At 39.8% G+C, this 18592-nt stretch overlaps 1 protein-coding gene across 1 annotated transcript in view; it reads right to left on the bottom strand.

The window, feature by feature from the left end:
- Positions 1-391: 391 nt before the first annotated feature.
- Positions 392-18592, bottom strand: part of atrn (attractin) — an 80315-nt gene continuing 62114 nt past the window's right edge. The window contains 4 exon segments of the mRNA XM_036573943.1: positions 392-5486; positions 6816-6849; positions 6851-6931; positions 11142-11249. Coding sequence (XP_036429836.1) covers positions 5362-5486; positions 6816-6849; positions 6851-6931; positions 11142-11249 — 348 coding nt within the window. The 3' untranslated portion in view covers positions 392-5361.

Below are 18592 nucleotides of genomic sequence, written 5' to 3'. Positions count from 1 at the left end.
CGCAACACCCTCTAATTCACACTTGATGATTTGAACTTTTGACCATGCCTGCAGTTAACTATTAATGAAGTGATTGCAAAAAATGTAGGAGGTTGAAGAAACTGGGATGTTTTTGCTCCGTGCTAGAAGGCCGAAGGCACGAACTGGATGTGATAGGTCTCATCACAGGGAACTGTAGTGGTAAGTAGGTTAATAGTCTGTATTAGACAGGAAAGAACGGTTTCTGGATCTTTCGGCTGGACTATCACATAACTTCATTTACTTGGTAATCCAAAGAATTCTGGATACAAGACGTGTTTTCGCTTTCAGCCACTAGAGCAAGAAAAGTAATTTGGACTAAGTAAAAGAGAAACATTTAAGTGAGAAGGTTGAGGGAAACACACACAGCATGCTCAATTTCAACATTTAATTATAGACAAAATGTTCTATGTCATTCTTTATGTACATGTATAATTACAACTTAAGTTATAATTCAAGAACTTTTTTCCTTTTTTATACATCTCATTTGTGCTTAATTTAAGGTTTGTTCATGGTGACATTCCCCATCTCACATACAAAAAGAAACTGCGGTGAGCTCCCCCTGTAAAAGCCTGGGGATGCTCCACCGGCCAAGCAATTCATTCAACAGAAAGGGCATTCACATTACTGTCCATCATTATGTACAAAAACAAGAGCGCATCTGCAGCTACATTATACATATTAACAAACTACAGATCTCAATATCTACAGTGATTATTGTACAGAGAACTGATGGTGGGGCTGGGGATGTGTAGAATGAGGGAGGAGGAGTTCTGTTTGAGGCTTGAAACATGAACATTCTGCTAATTGGCTTCCACGCTAAGAGACCAGCTCCTTCAGTGACTGTGTTCCACCCCGTGTGTGCATAACTGTAGTGTCAGTGCTCCTCACATCCCTTAGATTTTTACTTATGTATTGCCTAAAACGAGCTTCTCTCTTACATTCTACTGAGCAGCTGCTGAAGTGGACAGATCCTTTCTGAGGCCTTTCTCAGTACCTACCATGATATTTCTGCCACTTTAGCATTTTAAAGTAGCTTCACATTTGATCCATAAACCTGAAAGACAATTTCCTGCTACAACCACACATCAGTTCCGAACTCGGCGCGATTTAGCCGTGGTAGGTCTTGTCTGGTTGCGAGAGCTCTGATGGAATGCACTGTGATGTTTGTGAACGCTCTGTCTCACCTCAATCATGGCTCATACGGCTCCCATCACAACAAAACTGACAAGCAGGCAATGGCAGACACATAAACCCAATCTCAATTCCACTCTTAAAGCTCTGCACACTCCGCGAGTCTCTTTATATCCAGAGCACGATACACTGTAATACGCGGCGTGACGACTGAAAAGGAATTTGTACGGGAAAACCAGGAAGGAAACCTCAATGTCGCAAATAACTTTGGGGGACAGAAAATAAGCAGCAGAGTCGAATATTCTGCATCTGAATAGTCTCTGTTGAAGAGATCAGGAGGGTATATAGGAGTCAAATCCACTACATGCAGAATAAACACCGCTCCAAACTGGAATGTTAGCACATGCAGGTCCCATAAGGAACTCCATCAATGAGCAACAATAAGCTCTTTGAGGAGTAAATTTGGTTCCAGCTGTGGCAGTCAGAGGCCACCGTTCATTCATTTAATTTCAAATCAAAACAGCAATTAAGTTCAAGCTGTTAATTTTTAGGAGATATTTCTGAGGATATCAGATATAAAACAATCCTCTTCCATAAGGAAGGGGGGAGTCAAAGCTCCAAAACAGGAGTTCAAAAAAATATTGACCAGGTAGACCTGAGAGATCAAGCTCCACTCTTGCTTCAGATCTGAGAAAATCCACAGATGTTTCTGTCCATCCTTCCACTGTAAGAGGACAACTCAACACTATGAGTCTGAAAGGACGTGTAGCTGTCAAGAAGCCCTTACTGAGAAAAGGAAACAGACAAAAAAAAAGACAATTTGCAAAAATCAAACAAAAAAGCTGCTGGTGTTCTTAGAACAATAAAGTTGCCACCCCAGACCTTAACATCACTGAACGTGTTTGGGAATGTTTGGATCGTGAAAAGCAGGTAATGCAACCAACGTCTAAGACTGAACTTTGAAATTGTGGAAAAATATCCCTGCAGATTTCTTTGAAAAACTGAAAGCAAGTCCCCTGAAAAGAATGGAATCTGTGATAAAGAGAAAGGTTGGAGATGCTAAAAACAGAAAAAGGTTAATATTATGTTGTTGATGCTTCTGTGTAATTTTCTGTTAAATATATAAATAAATGTATAATTTGAAATGAGTAACTCTTATCTAATAACTGTTTTGACTGGTAGTCAGAATGTTGCACAGAACTGTGTGTTTACATGTTTGCATATATACAGTACTGAGCAAGACACCAAAGGTCATTTTTGAGACCACTTATCTCAGCAGTAAGCATGTTTACAGTAAGAAGGTTACAGTAAGTAACAAGAATTTCTTTCTATTTTAGCGTACTGAAGTATTTGTAGTCAGACAGTTGGATGATAAGTACAGTTTGATGTGAGGAGATTTGGAAATGGTTAAAACAAATACATTCACATAGTGCTAGTACTTATTGATAGTACTTATTGTATTAATGTAATTTGTATTTATAATATTAGTGTGTTTCTGAGCAAATAAATGCCTACTGAGTAGATAAACAACTTTTTAATCCTAATTTTTTCAGGTGCCTTAAACTTTTGCACAGTACTGGATACATGCACACACACGCATGAATTTATAGGCATTATCTAAGACGACTTCTTGTTTTCCACCTGGTACAGATTTCAGAATGTCACATTTGTTCATTTCCCATCTGACCTTTAGCTCCCATTCTAAAACCCGCTCTTTAGTCATGATAATCATAATATCTAATACTCGCGCATTCACAGTCAGATGCACGGGTACACACACTATAAATTTAATTGCATAGGGCCGACCACCGAGTGTGTGTGTGGAAAAACAACACAGTCTAAAATGGCATCTGACATTTTGAAAAACCCATAAAAGCTGCTGCACACATTCATCTCTGAGGCCTTTGCCTCTGTGCTCTCAGTTCACTCTGTTTCTGTTCGAGACAGGAGCTAAAATGAGTCTGAGAAATGGCCTCAGATCTCAGAGGAGATACAAAGAGTGTGTGTATGTGTGCTCAAAGAGAGAGCGAGAGAGGAAAATAAACTTCTACAAGCCTAAAAACTTTGCTAAAATGCTCCTGATGGAAACTTAAGCAGTAAACAAGGCTCTGATCTGTGTGAGAGAGGACATAAAAGGGATTGCTGTGCAAAACCAAAAAGAATAGATCAGCTGCATGAAAGATGGCAGCCTTGCTGCTAAACCGACCCACTAGACTAGGTGTGCCAAAGTCCATTCCTGGTGGTCTACAGTTCTGAAGAGATTGGTTCCAACACTAATTTAGGACAACTGATCCAGTTAATTAAGGACTTCAGAAGCTGTTAGAGCCTTTGCATCCTGGTTTCTGTGATCACTAGTGGTTAAATGAAATGGTGATGTAGCAGATTGGCAACCAGTGATTACAAAATCCAGGACTGGAACCTGGATTCAAGATCTTTGGTTGAAAACCTACTCTTCATGTTGGTAGATCACCAGGACTCAACGTAAACATCCCTGCCATAGAACTGGGGTCACCAACTAAGGTCACCTGCCTTAGAACTGGGGTCACTTGAACACAAAAGGCTGGTATGGCAGCAGGTTCTCATTCCAATCAATTCTAAGCTGGTCTCAGTCTTTTAACAGTTGACTAATTAGCTGTGTTCCAAACTCAGGGCTGCAGCTGAGAAAGGTGGGCTCTTGAGAGGACTGTCCTACGAAGGCTGCTCGTTTGTTTTATGTAATGCAAGACGGAATGATCTACTACAGCCACTTTGTCATGTCACCAGAAAGGAGCTGGTACACAAAACCTAACAGAGGAAATACTGTTGATGTGAATGACAATCTGGTTGATGTGAATGATTTAATAGGCTATATGAAAGGCAAAACAATTTGTGTGTAAGTGAATGCTGCCCTGCAAGCTATAAACTGTTAGACTAACCAAATGTAGGCACATTTCACAAAATTCAATTTTGCCCTTTTAAAAGATATATGACTGAAGAAATAGCAGACTGTATATCGTTGTTGTTGGAACAAAACCTTGTATCTCCAAAATGAGAACTTAACAGGAGAAGGAAAAAACACACTTTACTTTTAATGTAAGTCAATGGAACCAGACTTTTTTTCCCCCCCAAGTGATTCTGAGCTGTTTCTTTGGGTCCATTCATCATGAAATTTTCACACCATGTAAAGGCCAACAGGCATTTTCAGACTATTTCAAAAACTGAAAAAAGAACAAAAATGGAGATACAAGGTTTTGTTCAGACAGCAGCTATATGTTACTATAATTTCATACTATATCTTTAACTTTCAATGGCTTGGATGCGTGCACAAAAGATTATGGTGACAGTAGATTGCGAAGGATACTCTGGTAGCGTCCTCAAAAATGGTCAAAATGTGGGCTGCATTTCTCGGCTGTATTAGAAGGACACTTCTGAATGAAACAGCCTAGGACAACATAGCAGTCTAGAAATGCAGCCTAACTTTTGGAAGGTAGCTGTTATGAGTTGTGCTCCTGCTTGATTGGAATAGAAAACCTGCAGCCACACAGGTGCTTTGACGATTAGACTGGTGTCCCCTGTCATAGATGTTTCATTCTCACACATGTAAACACTCACACACACACACACACACACACACACATTTACGAACAAAGCTCCAACAATGGCCAATCTGACACTACAGAGATCCGTCTACAATTAGAGCCATGATTTAAGGGACACAGATGCACATCCTGTATGACCGCCCATTTGTGTGTAGGTGAGCGTGTGTGTGGGTCGGCATGTGTGTAATTTGGGCGAGTATGCATGGGTAGGTACGTGCGTAATAGCTATGGGCGGTCCGGCTGTGTGTTGCCACGGAGACCATGTTGCAGCAGTGCAGGGGTACCTCCTCCTGAGTGTAAAAAGGGACTAAAACAACAGTAATAAGTTAAATATCATATAGCGGATGCAGGAGAGAAGTCAGTCAATCAGTCAGAGGGTAAGGGTCTCTTTCTGTCCACCTCTCCCTCTCTTCCTTTGCTCTTCTCTATTTGAGTACATTCCATTGGCCGGGAGAGTTTCTCTCAGTTTCTCCAAATCAGAGTTCTCACGGAACGCTAGATTACGCCCCTGCTCCTTTAGTGAGTGTGGGACCCCCGCCACGTGTATTGCATGTGTCCGTGGCTCAGTCCTGACGGAGGTCAAAGCTCAAGGGGCTGGGGCTGAGGGGGGGGGGGGGGGTGGGGGTAAAGGTCAGATGCACGTAGCGGGCTGTGCCAACGGTTGCTGCTTGCGGTTGCGCAGCCCTCCTGATTTCTCCTTATAGCCCACACACATCTGCTGAGACACGTCCACCAGCGCACTCGCTACTGCCAGACCTGAGAGAGGGAGAGAGAGAGAGAGAGAGAGAGAGAGAGAGAGTGAGTAAGAGTGGGTGAGAGAGAGAGAGAAAGAAAGAGAAAGAGCGAGAGAGAGAGAAGGAGAGAAAGAAAGAGCAAGAGAGAGAAATAAAGAGAAAGAGAGAGGAGGAGAGAGAAAGAAAAAGCAAGAGAAAGAGTGGGAGAGAGCAAAAGAGACAGACAGAGTGAGCGCGAGAGAGAGAGAGGCGGAGCTTTTATAATGGCTAAAGCCAGTGGTCCGCATGATATTTTTACAACGGACACGACCTCAATCTCGTCCAGCAAAGAGCTCTTTGTCTTTAATAGCCTACAGCCTATTAGTTTTATCTAGCATCACATTTTGAGTGTTTGCAGTGTTCTACCACAAGCATTTGCCGGCAGTTTTCAGGCATAATTGGTGAACATAATGTTCACAATGTTTTTATAAGCTTAAATTGCTAATAAGTTTATAAGCAAACACTGATTTTTGCGAACCTTTCCCACTGTGGCTGGCCTAATGATATAATGCTTTTATTTAGCACTATCAACTATCAATTACAGCTACTATAACCTTGAATTCCAGATACTATAATGTCTACTGGCTTTATGTGGCCACTGTTGTGGAATCAGCCCTCCTTTTCGAGGGATATTTTTCTAGCAAATCACAGTCAGAAGGTGGTGAATTCAGAAATGAGGTTGTGTATTACTGCAACTATACCACTGACTATACCACAGCTTCATTACTGATTTTTTTATTGGATTATAAGACAAATATGACACAAGAAAATGATTAACAATACATTTTATATACATTCTCTGAGTGATGCTATAGAGATGCGCTCAGAGCAACATTAGGAGATTTTGGAGGTCAGAGAATGCCTTTCAGCCAATCACACTGAGATGTCAGAACTAACTGATTGGAAGCAATGTGGGCCTTCACACCCTACAAAGTCACCAAATGCCCTTGTGGAGCTTAAGTTACAGAGACCGAAGCAGCTACAGCTAATTAGGTTAACTTAAAACACAATTGTCTAGCTAATGCTAAAGCTTTAGCCTCAAGACTCTGAAGGACATTCACAAAGGAGCGTTTTAATTTGTCTTCGCAAATTCAATTTAGATTTAGATTCCATCTACTTTTATTTAAAATATTGACTGAATATTGTTTACTGTTATAAATTCTATTTAAACAAAAGAATAAATTAATTTCTGACTAGATTCAATGGACACCAAAATGCTAGCACACATTCATTTGTGGATGACACCAAACACTTTCAGCAGCAAAATAAACTGCCTGCGAAAAAAAGCTTGGTATTGTAAACAAACCCCCACCTGACTGTCCTGGAGTTGGGATGCCGCCGGGGACCTCTGGGTAATCTGATGAAGATGGACAGCACTGCTGCCTTATTTCCGAAACATGGTTCCAACGCTATGGGCTTTGGCACCGACTGCAGAAACAAAGAAAAACAAGAACAAAACAATAATTGACCATTGGCAAAATTTTGATTTATACACCCCTCAGGCAATCACTATTTTCCCTAAATGTTCCTTCCTCCATCAAGCGAAGGAAAACTCCTTGAAACAAACCTGCAGTGAGAACTACACTGGCAGTGAATTAGTCAGAATTAACAGACTAAGAAACGGTGGGAAGGTGTTGCCAAAGAATGTATAATGCCTGACAGGTGCTCCCTCATCATCTGTAGGGTCATTTTATTCCTGAAGCTGAAAAAAAGTCTTGGATGAATCTTTGTGGAAGACCAAAATCCAAGCTCACTGGCAAATCATTAACAGGCAGACTTATGCTGAATCTAAGATAAGCTAACCTTTATCTGGCTTGCTGTGTTTGTGATGTCTAATGAGAACTTTAAGATCAATTAGCTTGTCTTAACTTAGTTGCTGACCATTTGAGGTGGAATTTGAATAAAGCTAGAAAACAGGAAGCCATCTCAGCCTTGTGTTTGGTAAACAAGTCAGGATAAACAGGACTGTACAGTCCTCACATTTGTGATTTAAACATTACATGTAAAGATAAATATGAACACACTTGTACTCATGTCATTCTTTCTACTGTGTTTCATTTAAGTTTACTGAAAGACCTTATATAAAAGATTAGTCTTCTCAGCGTATATGCTCCAACCCATAGCCCTATTGTTTTAGCATTAACTCATCCGAAGGGGCAGCTTCCATCGCCAAAGCCTCCTCCTTATTAGACATAAAAACTTATCTAGTTGACGTCAAGTGATTAAACATTTTCTCTGGTTTGATTAATGTAAATGTTTTCTAGAATCTATTTTTGTTTGCTTTAAATTGGCCTACATGCATATTTTGTTGATTCTCAAACCAACATCTTGTAAAGCCATTTTTTTTAGTAAAAAATGTTTCTAAATGTACTCCTCTTTGTGCCTCTTAAGTTTCTGCTATACTACTGAACTTTTTAGTCTGTTAGCACTACAGATGCTACCAGGTAGCCTGAATTAAATTTGACAGACAAGTCAAAAATAAGGTGGTGAGATTTCCAGAATTTTTCAATTTTTTGTCAATTATTCAATAATAATGTGTACAATGTTGTTCCAACGCTGCAGACACTGGCACTGCTTTCTCTCACACACACAGGCAGACAGTAGGGCACATGAATATGTTTTAAAATGGGTCAATATAAGTTTAATTACTGTGGTCTTTCCAGTCAGAGACCGTATGTGTGTGTATGTAATCCCTGGCCAGGGTTAAAGCGCACCCCCCTCTTCCGCTTTTGGCACAACTTCAGTCTCACACTCACTAAACACATTCCAACACTGACCCATTTTATCATTTATTCTGCCCTCAGTCCCCAAGGCTTACTTGCCAGCGCATACACACACATATACATGTATATTAGTGTGCATTCTCCCCCTGTTTAAGCACACACTCTGTTCCCCTTCCTTTCCACCCTTTAAGCCACTTCTTATACTATTGTAGTCTGCTCTCTCTCTCTTTCTCACTAAATGCAAGAGGAAAACCTCATTTATCTCCTCAGCCCTCCCACTATGTGCACACACACACACACACACACACACACACACACACACACACACACGTGCACACACACTTCAAATTCTGGGGGTGACAGTAAAAGAAGAAACACCTCATAAAATTCAATTACAGCCTCAGAGACAAACTGTGTCTGGGAATGGAACTCTGTGTGTGTGTATGTGTGGGTCCATTCTGTTTTTTAGCTTCGGAGATTATCTGAGGCAACCAGACTGAGCCAGCAAAACACAGGTTCTGTTTAATTAACTCTTACAAATAAAGGGGAGGGAGGGGAGGGGGGAAAAGAGAGAGAGAGACAGAGAAGAATGGAAATTAGGCCTACAGAGAGGGGAGTGGAACTTACTGGGTCTGCAACAAGTCTACCATTAAGTCTTCTACGGCATTAAAGGAGGCCTAAGAAAAACCCAGCAGTTTAAGAAAACAGCAAGAGAATCTTAAACTGATATTGGAGGTGCCTGCCGATGGATCTCTTATGTGGCTAGACTGAAGTCAGGTTTAAAGACAATGTTTTTTTGTGGGAGATAAATTAGCCAATTATAAGTTTGGGTGTTAGGTTGGCCATATAAATCCTGCTAAAAGTATCAGAATGACAAATATTTTTGTAGTTTTAGCTCTTCTACCATCTTTGAGATTCATTTTTCAGTGACTTTTACTAGGTGATCAAGCAGAGTAGTAACTAGTCTTGCTGATGCTAAATATGTTCAGGAACAGTGAAAACATGTTTCTCAGAGGTCAGCTAGCCACTGGTGAGAAAGCATTCTGCTCCACACTGCAGCACATAGGACAGCAAGAATCGTAGTGTTGGCACATTGTCTACTGAAGAGAAAATACCTTGTGTAAGACAAGCACTCATCAGCATCCAGTGTTGTACCAGTTAGCTATAGTTCTAGCTCATCTGAAGAGGCAGCCTTTGTTAATTTTGCAACACAAAAACAAAAAAACAAAAATTTCTCTCAGCTTTTTTTTGAACAATAAAACATGTTTTCAAATGTGTTCCTCTGAGTGCTGCAAAATTTTCGTGGTACAGATTTTTCACCTCTTAACGCCAGTGCTACCACCAAAGAGAGTAAGCCTCCAGCTCCAGCCCAACGTTAAATTTAGCCAAAGTATATTTTATTTCTGCTGTTTCTTTCCTTCCCCGCGGTTTACCAGATTGCCGTTGATTAACTCTTGCAAAACCTTAAATATCAAAATTAGTCAGAATGCACATCACTAGTAAGAAGTCACATGTACTCAAGCTGTTCCTGAGCATTTCTAAATGATTTTTACTTCTTTTTACTAATTTGACTTCTACTCAAGTATATCTGGGAGGAAGGTAATATACTTAGATTTAGATACTAATTCCTTTCTTGTGTTTAGTTTCATTATTTTAACAATACTGCTTCGCGATCAATCTCACCACTCACTTTTGAGGTTTCAGACAAGAAGAGTTAAGAGTTAAAAACCAAATACTGCCTAACAAACTAAAGTTTCTATGCCCACATGCTGGAAGAAGCACTGCAGTTTCTTAGTACTAAAGTAGCTTGTTGACCTGTTACTTTCTTACTAATTCTCAAGTTGGTTTTATAAAGTTTTTTTTTTTAACACTTAATGTCAATGCTTCATTACCTATAGAGGGGATGAATAACATTTATAAAGCAGTCCTTGAGTATTTAAGATCAGCTAACGCCATTATGACAGACGGTTTATGATGACACTGTATTGACGGAAGGGGCCTTAAACTAAAATAACAGACATTTGTTTGTGTCAAGCACAGTCAGAGCCATTGTTGCTGCTGGTCCGTGCAGTACCATGAATCCTTAAACCCCTGCCGTTGTTGGCTAAAGTGAGATGGTGGTGATGAAAACCTTTCACTTCTCTGTATAAACCCATTGTAGGCCAAGGACAGAGAGTGTCAGCTGGCTACTGGTAAGAAAGCATTCTGCTCCACATTGCAGCACATGGGACAGAAAGCATCTGAGTGTCACTTGTTTCTTTCTTCCTACCTTTTGCTCCATTTTACTGACACCCTCTTGTCTCCTCTGTGAGATTATAAGCTATTTGTATTTCTCTGAAATCTTTACAGTGGGGGCAGGAATATATGTGAAGGAGAGGGAGAAAGAAAGCGAAAAAGAGAGGCAGGGAGAAAGAGAGAGAGAAAACATGGAAGAAAGGTAAATCTAAATTGAATCTGTGCTTCGGGGCTGTGTCTAGTATCCTGGGAGAAAACGTGGGGAGTTCCAATGAAAACAGAGAAGATGAAACATAAAAAGATACGCACACTTTGCCTATGAACACAAACATATACACACACACAATAAAAAAACATCGAGATCAGATCCAGCTATACGGTGATGTACTCGTACACACACAGAGTGAATGCTCAGTCTCACTGTGTACTTTTCCAGTATCATTTCACAAACAGTATGAGTGGAGTTCTCACCCTAAAAAGAACCAAGTTGTGAAGCTACTGGACACACTAAAAGCTGTGGAGAATGGACATCTTTGGGACAGCGCAAAATGGCCTCAGCAGCCAGCTGACTCAGCTGGTTAATCAAGATATGTGGTGATGTCCAGCCTTATGAAAAATGCAGTCATTAACACACTCTCAGGCCCAGGCATGGTGGTCACTGTCCAGAAGGTCACACTCACCTTCACGTTTCCACCAATCAGGTCGGGCGGCTCCTCGTCCGTCTCCAAGGCAACGTTGATGGTGGCAAACGGCCGACTGGCCATCTGCTGCATCTCTCGCAGGAGTTGCTGAGGAAGTAGAGAAGGAGAAAGATAATGCAGCAGTTTCACAAACACGTACATAAACACACAGATGCTCCGCTCTGTACACTGACTAGAGTTAAGAGTAAAACCAAAACTATTATACTGAATCGTAAACACTGGAATAAGCTTGTGATGTGAGCACATACAGTGGGATCTTTTAACAGTCAGTTTTTAAAAATTGGCTTTTCACCCAGAAAGTGACAGAGAAGCAGACAGAACCCTCCTCACCACAAATCACTCAATTAGAATTCCCCACTGCCTGACTTGTGTTGTATGCCTGCAAGCTCTTCTATAAGCCTAATATAGAGGGGCTTTCACAGAACACCAAGAAGAGAGCAATTGCATCATTTTCTTTCATATACTGCACATCCAAAACAATATGTCAAAGGACATATTTATAGATATCCTTAAAATACTCACCAGACAGACAGACATACAAGAAATTAGGCCTATAAATACAAAGTATACTGGGCTGGAAGTGTGACCATTGAGAACTGACATTAATCCGTCAGCAAAGCATTGTTTAAGCTAACACCCTTAGAATATTAAATAACATCTAAAATCTAAACCTAAAATTACATTGGCAGATATTAGTTACCAGAATTTATCCCCCTAAAATTGATATCAGCTACAAAATCAGTCTGGCTCTACTATGGATGCACTTCTCCACATAGACTTCAGAGACTCCTTTTTCAAAAGCACATCCCTTACTCAGTGGCAGTCAAAATGTATGTGCCAGGAAGGAGTCATTGCTCCTCCATATCTAATAGCAAATACAGAATTTTATCATTCAAAACAAGCACAAACCATCCTTACCTCATGCAAGGATAGTGGTTCAGCAAGATACCTCACATGCTATCAGAGAATCAGGGACATGTACATAACCTGAAGTTCTTTTAAGCATTTGTTTTTGTATCCTGTATCATCAGACAAGCTCATATTGAAGATAAAATGCCACATTTGAACAGTCCATTAATGCAAACATGAACAATTCTGTTTCTGACGGGCTAGTCCTGCCCCTCAAATAAGGCTACATTACGCCATAGTTGGCAGACTGTACAAACTACATGTACAGAAACACAGAGAAACAGGCTGCACACCCCCTGAGCAGCTCCCACTATCCAGTGGGTTCAGTATTTTTTAGTAATGTATTTGCCAACATGGGGTTTTGCCCAAGATATGAACATTCTGTCCTGTTCCTTTAACTGTGCAATGTACATACCAAGCACAGAACATGCAAACACTGTGGCTCTTGAGAGGCAAATAGAGGGGGATGGAATGGCCTCAAGGTAAAAACATGCTGCTGAGAAATTAATAACCTTAGGAATAAATGCAGGATTAGGTCTCAACAAAACCCTGAAATTCCTGGGAGGAAACCTGATGCCCGCTGGGTGCACTGAGAGAGCGTGAATATCACTAACACTGTGGTTTTCAACCTGTGGGCCATGGTGGTACTGCTAGAGGGCCACTGACTGACAGTGTTTTTATTATTATTATTTTTTAACCACAAAACTTCATTGTAATATATAGATACTTTACCAAACAATTTTAAATGGCAAAATGTATAACATAAGTCAAATGGCTAGCTAGCTACATTTTTTTTTTCCAGTTTGAGTCAATGTACAAACATTTGTTTCTTTAAGTTGAATGGAATTTAACAATCAATGATAAATGACTACAAACAGAAATTTTTTTTTGGTGTTTATATGTTATGTACGTTTGACCAGTTACACTGTGGTTTATTTGCTTGGATTCAAAATAACCTGGCAAGCAAAACCAGTGACCGATTCCATGAGAAAGCGAGTGATGGTCTTCATAAATAATAAACTATTTAATAAATTGTTACTCCATTGTCATGGTATGGCTTAAAAAAGTTCCCCATTTTCTGTAAAGGCTCTTTTAAGTATTAAGATCACTAGGACACTGCTGATCACTCCTCAAACATCCACCATTTACCATCACAAAGGGTCTGAGCAGATGGGACCCAGACATTTCAAAATCAGCCCCGAAGTGCAGAATGCCAGGAGATTCCTGTATAAAGGTAGGGACCATGGCTGTTCGCATAGAACTTCCACTAGCCATTGCTTCTTCTTCCAGTTCAGAGTTATCAGAAAGTGATAGAACTCCTCTTTCACCTTTTACCAGAGGTGGTAATATCAAGGTTAGTGGTAGAAATGCCTGACCACAAGCATCTATTCCAATCTACTGATCATTTCAAGGATATAACAGAAGGCATAGAGTGTCCTTCTTCATAACAAATAGAGCTATGGCAGCTTTCCAAAAACAGGCCTAAGCCTAATTCACCACCTATTTATGCATTTTCATATCCCTACAATGGGGATTTCCCCAGGACAACAAATCTGCTCTTCTATTTACAAATCCAGTGAGGTTAGCTCTGTGAAAGAGATGGTAATCGGAAGTCAGAACACTACTGACAGTGTTCACATGGAAACTCATTAGTTCTCTACGTAGTGTCATTGTCCACATATCTCCAAAATGGCAACTTTACAAGAGAAGGCAAAAACCTCTTTACTTCTGAGTTGATCTAAAGAGATTTTGGAGAATTTCTATTCATCCACTCATCATTACATTTCCACATAATGTAAAGAACTGTACTCAAATGATATAGGAAAATCACCTATTACTGCAGGTAACCATGTTTTGTTCCTACTGGTCCCTCACCGCCTCCAGCACCATACTAGACACCTAGGCACTTAGTCCAGGCACCACTGGTCAGAGTTTTGACTAAGCTGGGGACAATGTCTACAAAGTAGGACATTCTGAAGGTGGAGGGTGGTGATCTGAACGGTGCATTGTAGGGAAACTCTGATTTCTTCACAGCGGTGGTGATAGGAATACCAGGGTTTTGGTGTCTACAATGCAAATGTAGCCATTTTATTTACTATCCAAAGCCAACAGTGAACCTACATGCCACTTTGGCAGTGGTAAAACAGTGGTAAACATGGGTGAAAATTGGTAGGTTTGCCTTAAAAAAAACCCTGCAAGTACTTTTCAATCATAAATGGATCTTAATAAATACATTTTAGACCAAAACCTTCTCGAAACAATGTCTCAGGCATCCGGCAGCATCAAAACCTTTCTAAAAACGTATCATTTAGTTCTACTAGCTCCTTAATGGCACACAGTGCTTGGACACCAACAATCACCACTTGTGATATTTGTAGACGGCTGCTAAGCAATCATAGTAGTTACGGCAGTACAAATAAAGTGATCTACGTCAGTTTCGACCACAAACGAATGAAAGCTGACTGTCTTGGTTGGTCTAGTAAGTTTAGCTTGGTTGCTAACCTTTTTTCACCTACCATTCCAAAGCTGCTAAAGAAGGAAATCTAAATATGCAAAAATGAAACCAACTTTACCACTCAAAAAGCACAGCTCTCTTTTCACCTTCTGGTAATGTTATCTTAGCTCTGATTGGCCCATAAAATTAAACATAATATCTGTGGGTTGGCTATTGACCATGAACCGCTGCTGTGCTGTGTTTAGGGGCGGAGAGGAGGGATTCTGTCATCAGACCCACTTGCCAATTCTAAAAACTCATTAAATGTACACGATTCTCATGAATGGTTTGTTTATCATTCAAAATGACAAATTTCGCCGAAAGGTGACGAGAGTTTAGCTCCAACCCTAATTTAAAACATCTGTTCCTGTTAATCAAGGTCTTCAGGAGTATCTGAATATCAGAGCCAAGTATGTTGTAACTAAACTCCGCAGGGCAGTACATCACCAAGACTGGACTTCAGCACATCTGCTTTAAAGCTTTTAAACACAAGCCAAAAAGCCACAATCACTTGTTTTCTCAGAGTTTAACAAGACAGCAGAATCAACTGAAATCATGGCTGTAGCTTCTACAATTACTTCATTGTCAAAGGTTGCACTTGAAAATAATGAATTTAGACATAAGACTGCATCGCTTCTAGGTACAAACAGAACAGCATGAAATAAATCCATTAAAGAACCTCAGGAATTGCTCCAATTGGAGATATTCTTGTTTGTTTTTTTCTGTCAAACAGTGCTGGGAGCACATACTGAAAAACACTAATCACTATTAATTACAATCTTTAATTTGGCTCTGCTGGATTTATGATAAACTCCTCCAAGTTCTAAGTTGGTCTAAATGTTCCCATACAGGGAGACCATTTTCTTGACTCTGTAGTTATTGCAGCAGTTTTTAGTGAAACAAAGTTTTATAAACAACTCCAAGATTACAGACAGATGGATAACTTCAGCTGACAGATCTTCAGCGTATAATGTGAGACTCTTGGTTTCTAGGTAAACTTTTGGTACTGTAAATTTGGGAAGTGGACTTATAGAAGTATAGACAACATTTATAATGTTCAACACTTCTCATATGTTCAGTGGGGCTAAGCACAGCAGTGAGTAGAACTGTCTACAGCAGCCTGAGGAAAATAAAATCTGTAATGCTAGTAGGTTAGGAATGTTCTGTCACATGGAAAACCCTTTTCAATTTCTGCTGTGTTTATAAAGTGCCGGTTACATCTTATTCTGACATTTTGACAAGCCATGTGCCCAGGCATGTGACCTGTGATGAGCCAATAGTATGAGACTGTCAAGACTAAAATATAACCAGACGCAGGCACGGATTAGCCTTCCTATTCATTTCAACAGCTAGTGCTTCACAGCACATGAATCACAGGAAGATCTCTATCTGCAAGCTGACACCTCATTCCCAAGTAGATGGTGCCAATATGTTAATCTGAGTCCTCGAAAAATCTATTTTTCCTGACCGAATGTAGAGAGAAGGCATGAATCAGATCATTAACAGGACCATCGACTGTGATCAATGATCTAAAAATCTAAAAGGGCCCATATCCTGCACCTGTCTTGTATTTTACTATACAAGTATAAGGGTCACTTATAATGTTAGTGTGCTTTTATGTCCCAAAAACAGTTATAACTAATTTTTACATGACCACTTTTCAACCTCTCTATCATTTAGAATTAAACAGACTGTTACTGCATATTTAAGACTGATATCTGTGAATACAACAGAGCTGTACTGAGCCTCATTCAAAAATCAGTACTGACTGAAACACTCCTTATGACTTCAGAGTGAATGGCTGAGACTGAACCACAGTAGGCTGAATTGGTGAATGCATGACATCACAAAAACAATTAACTGAAAATGGACTGGGTTTGCAGCTTAGTTTCCATATATGGGCTGTATGAACTGGGGAATTACTGGAATGACATAGCAATGTTTACATAAAACAAAAACTGTTATTTAAAAAAAAAAATAAAAATTGAGATCAATTTAGTTTTGGGCCCCTTTAAAAAGCAAAGTAATGAGGTATAGCCTGGATCTCTTGCTAAATCTGAATGGGTTTCAAACATGCCTTCTTACTTTAAGGGGAATTTCACCAATTTTGCAAATTTTCTGCATAATTCAGTCACTGAAATGTAATTTTAATATATTTTATACACCTGAACACACACATTTTATTATATATGTACCTAAAATATTTAGCTCTGCATGTACCTTTCTATCGGGAATGTATTTACTTTTTAGGGCAAAATATAATCTATATCATAAAGGAATACATCAGTCATCTGGCAGTGTATTTGTAAGCATTTCAAATGCAATAACTTTGTGATGTAGCTTTTAGAGACATTAAACTGTTTGTACGTCTGTTTCCTATAACCATCTCAGTAAATAATTCTCACTGATTCTGAAACTTCTATGTTTCTCTAGATCGGAGCATTTCACATCACACCACTCTGAATGACTTTGCTTGCAACTTAGCCATTGAATTATGCAGTAATTTTGACTATTCCAAATCTTTAATTCCATTTGACTTGTCTACCCCCGTAGCTGGCAGTCAAGCCAAGTTCCTTCATCTGAACGAGACCCAGGCCTACTCATATAATGAAACCCAACAGTATTACTGCTGTTTAGATCTGGCTGTACATATCACAACGATACAGCCAATCACATGACTCACTTACATGTGGTATAAAATGTACAAAAATTGATTTAACCACTGCATTGATTACTTTCATGTTTCACTGCACTGTATTTCCAAAATATTTGCTCAATCAAATTTACAGGAGTATTTCTAATATGGGGATGAAGCAATTACATTATTTTTTTTTTACATGTTTAAATATATTTTTCAATTTCTGTGAACTGAATTTAATTTCATGGTGATTGATCTGCTGACAGCTGAAAAACATCATGAGCTCTGAAGCTAAAGTTGTTGGGAGCACTTTATAAGCAGGTAAGGCAAAGGCATTTGCACAAAGTTTCTGAACCACAGTCGAGTTGTTGTAAAGACCCGTGGTGAGTCATGTTCAGAGACACATCATTAGTTCTGTCCTTAACAGTGGGGGAGGACTTCAGGTAATGGGATGAGCTCTTAAACTGTTTATGAAGAGTACTCTCCAGTGCCTTGTTGCAGATTTTGTTGCATTATTGCAACAAAAAAGTAAGGCTGCCTCTATATATTATGCTTGGGTAGGCAGGGCTACCGGGCTACCTGTGGCCAAGCTTCAGCCACATTACACACTAAAACATACTGAATTGTGCCTCACTCCATCTTCCGAGACACAAGGTAACCAGACGTTTCACAGGTTGGGGTTAACGGGACAGGTCATGGGCAGAGTGGAAGCTGACAGATAGGTTTGGTGGTGGCTCAGATTAATGCAACAATATAATCCCTCTAATGAGGCTTAATCCAGCTCCTTAATCATTCACACCCAGCCCCTAAAACTACAGATTAGAGGAATTAATATCACTGCCTCAGAGCAGAGAGGCAGAGAGAGAGAGAGAGAGAGAGAGAGAGAGAGAGAGAGTGTGAGAGAGAGAGAGAGAGAGAAGTAAATACACACAAAGACCCTGACCTTGTAACACCAAAGACGTTAATGGAAAATATTAGATTATGGTTATTACCATAATAATGGACGTACCGTACGGCTCAGAAGTCAGAGTCCACCCTTTGCATTTTCCAGTCACAACAGCCATTAAGTACAAGTAATGCATTTGTCAGGAGATACTTCTGAGAAGATTCTATAAAAATAATTCACTTGCATAATGAAAGGGAAAGTGAAAAGAAAATATGTGGGGGAAAAAAGAGGAGATTCAAAAACTGGAGTTTTAAATATTACACAAAATATGAAAAGATGCAGAGAAAATGCGACTCCTAACAACCCAATCAGATAAACAGCACTTAAAGCTTTCACTTTAGAGAGAGAACAGAAAATCAAGCTCCACTCTTTGCTGCAGATCTGAAAAAATCTACGCGTTTCTGACCATCCTTCCACTGTGAGGAGACACTATGAGTCTGATA

The sequence above is a fragment of the Colossoma macropomum genome, unplaced genomic scaffold (assembly GCF_904425465.1).
Source record: "Colossoma macropomum unplaced genomic scaffold, Colossoma_macropomum, whole genome shotgun sequence".
In the NCBI taxonomy this organism is placed as follows: Eukaryota; Metazoa; Chordata; class Actinopteri; order Characiformes; family Serrasalmidae; genus Colossoma; species Colossoma macropomum.
This window is presented reverse-complemented; position numbering and strand designations above follow the sequence as displayed.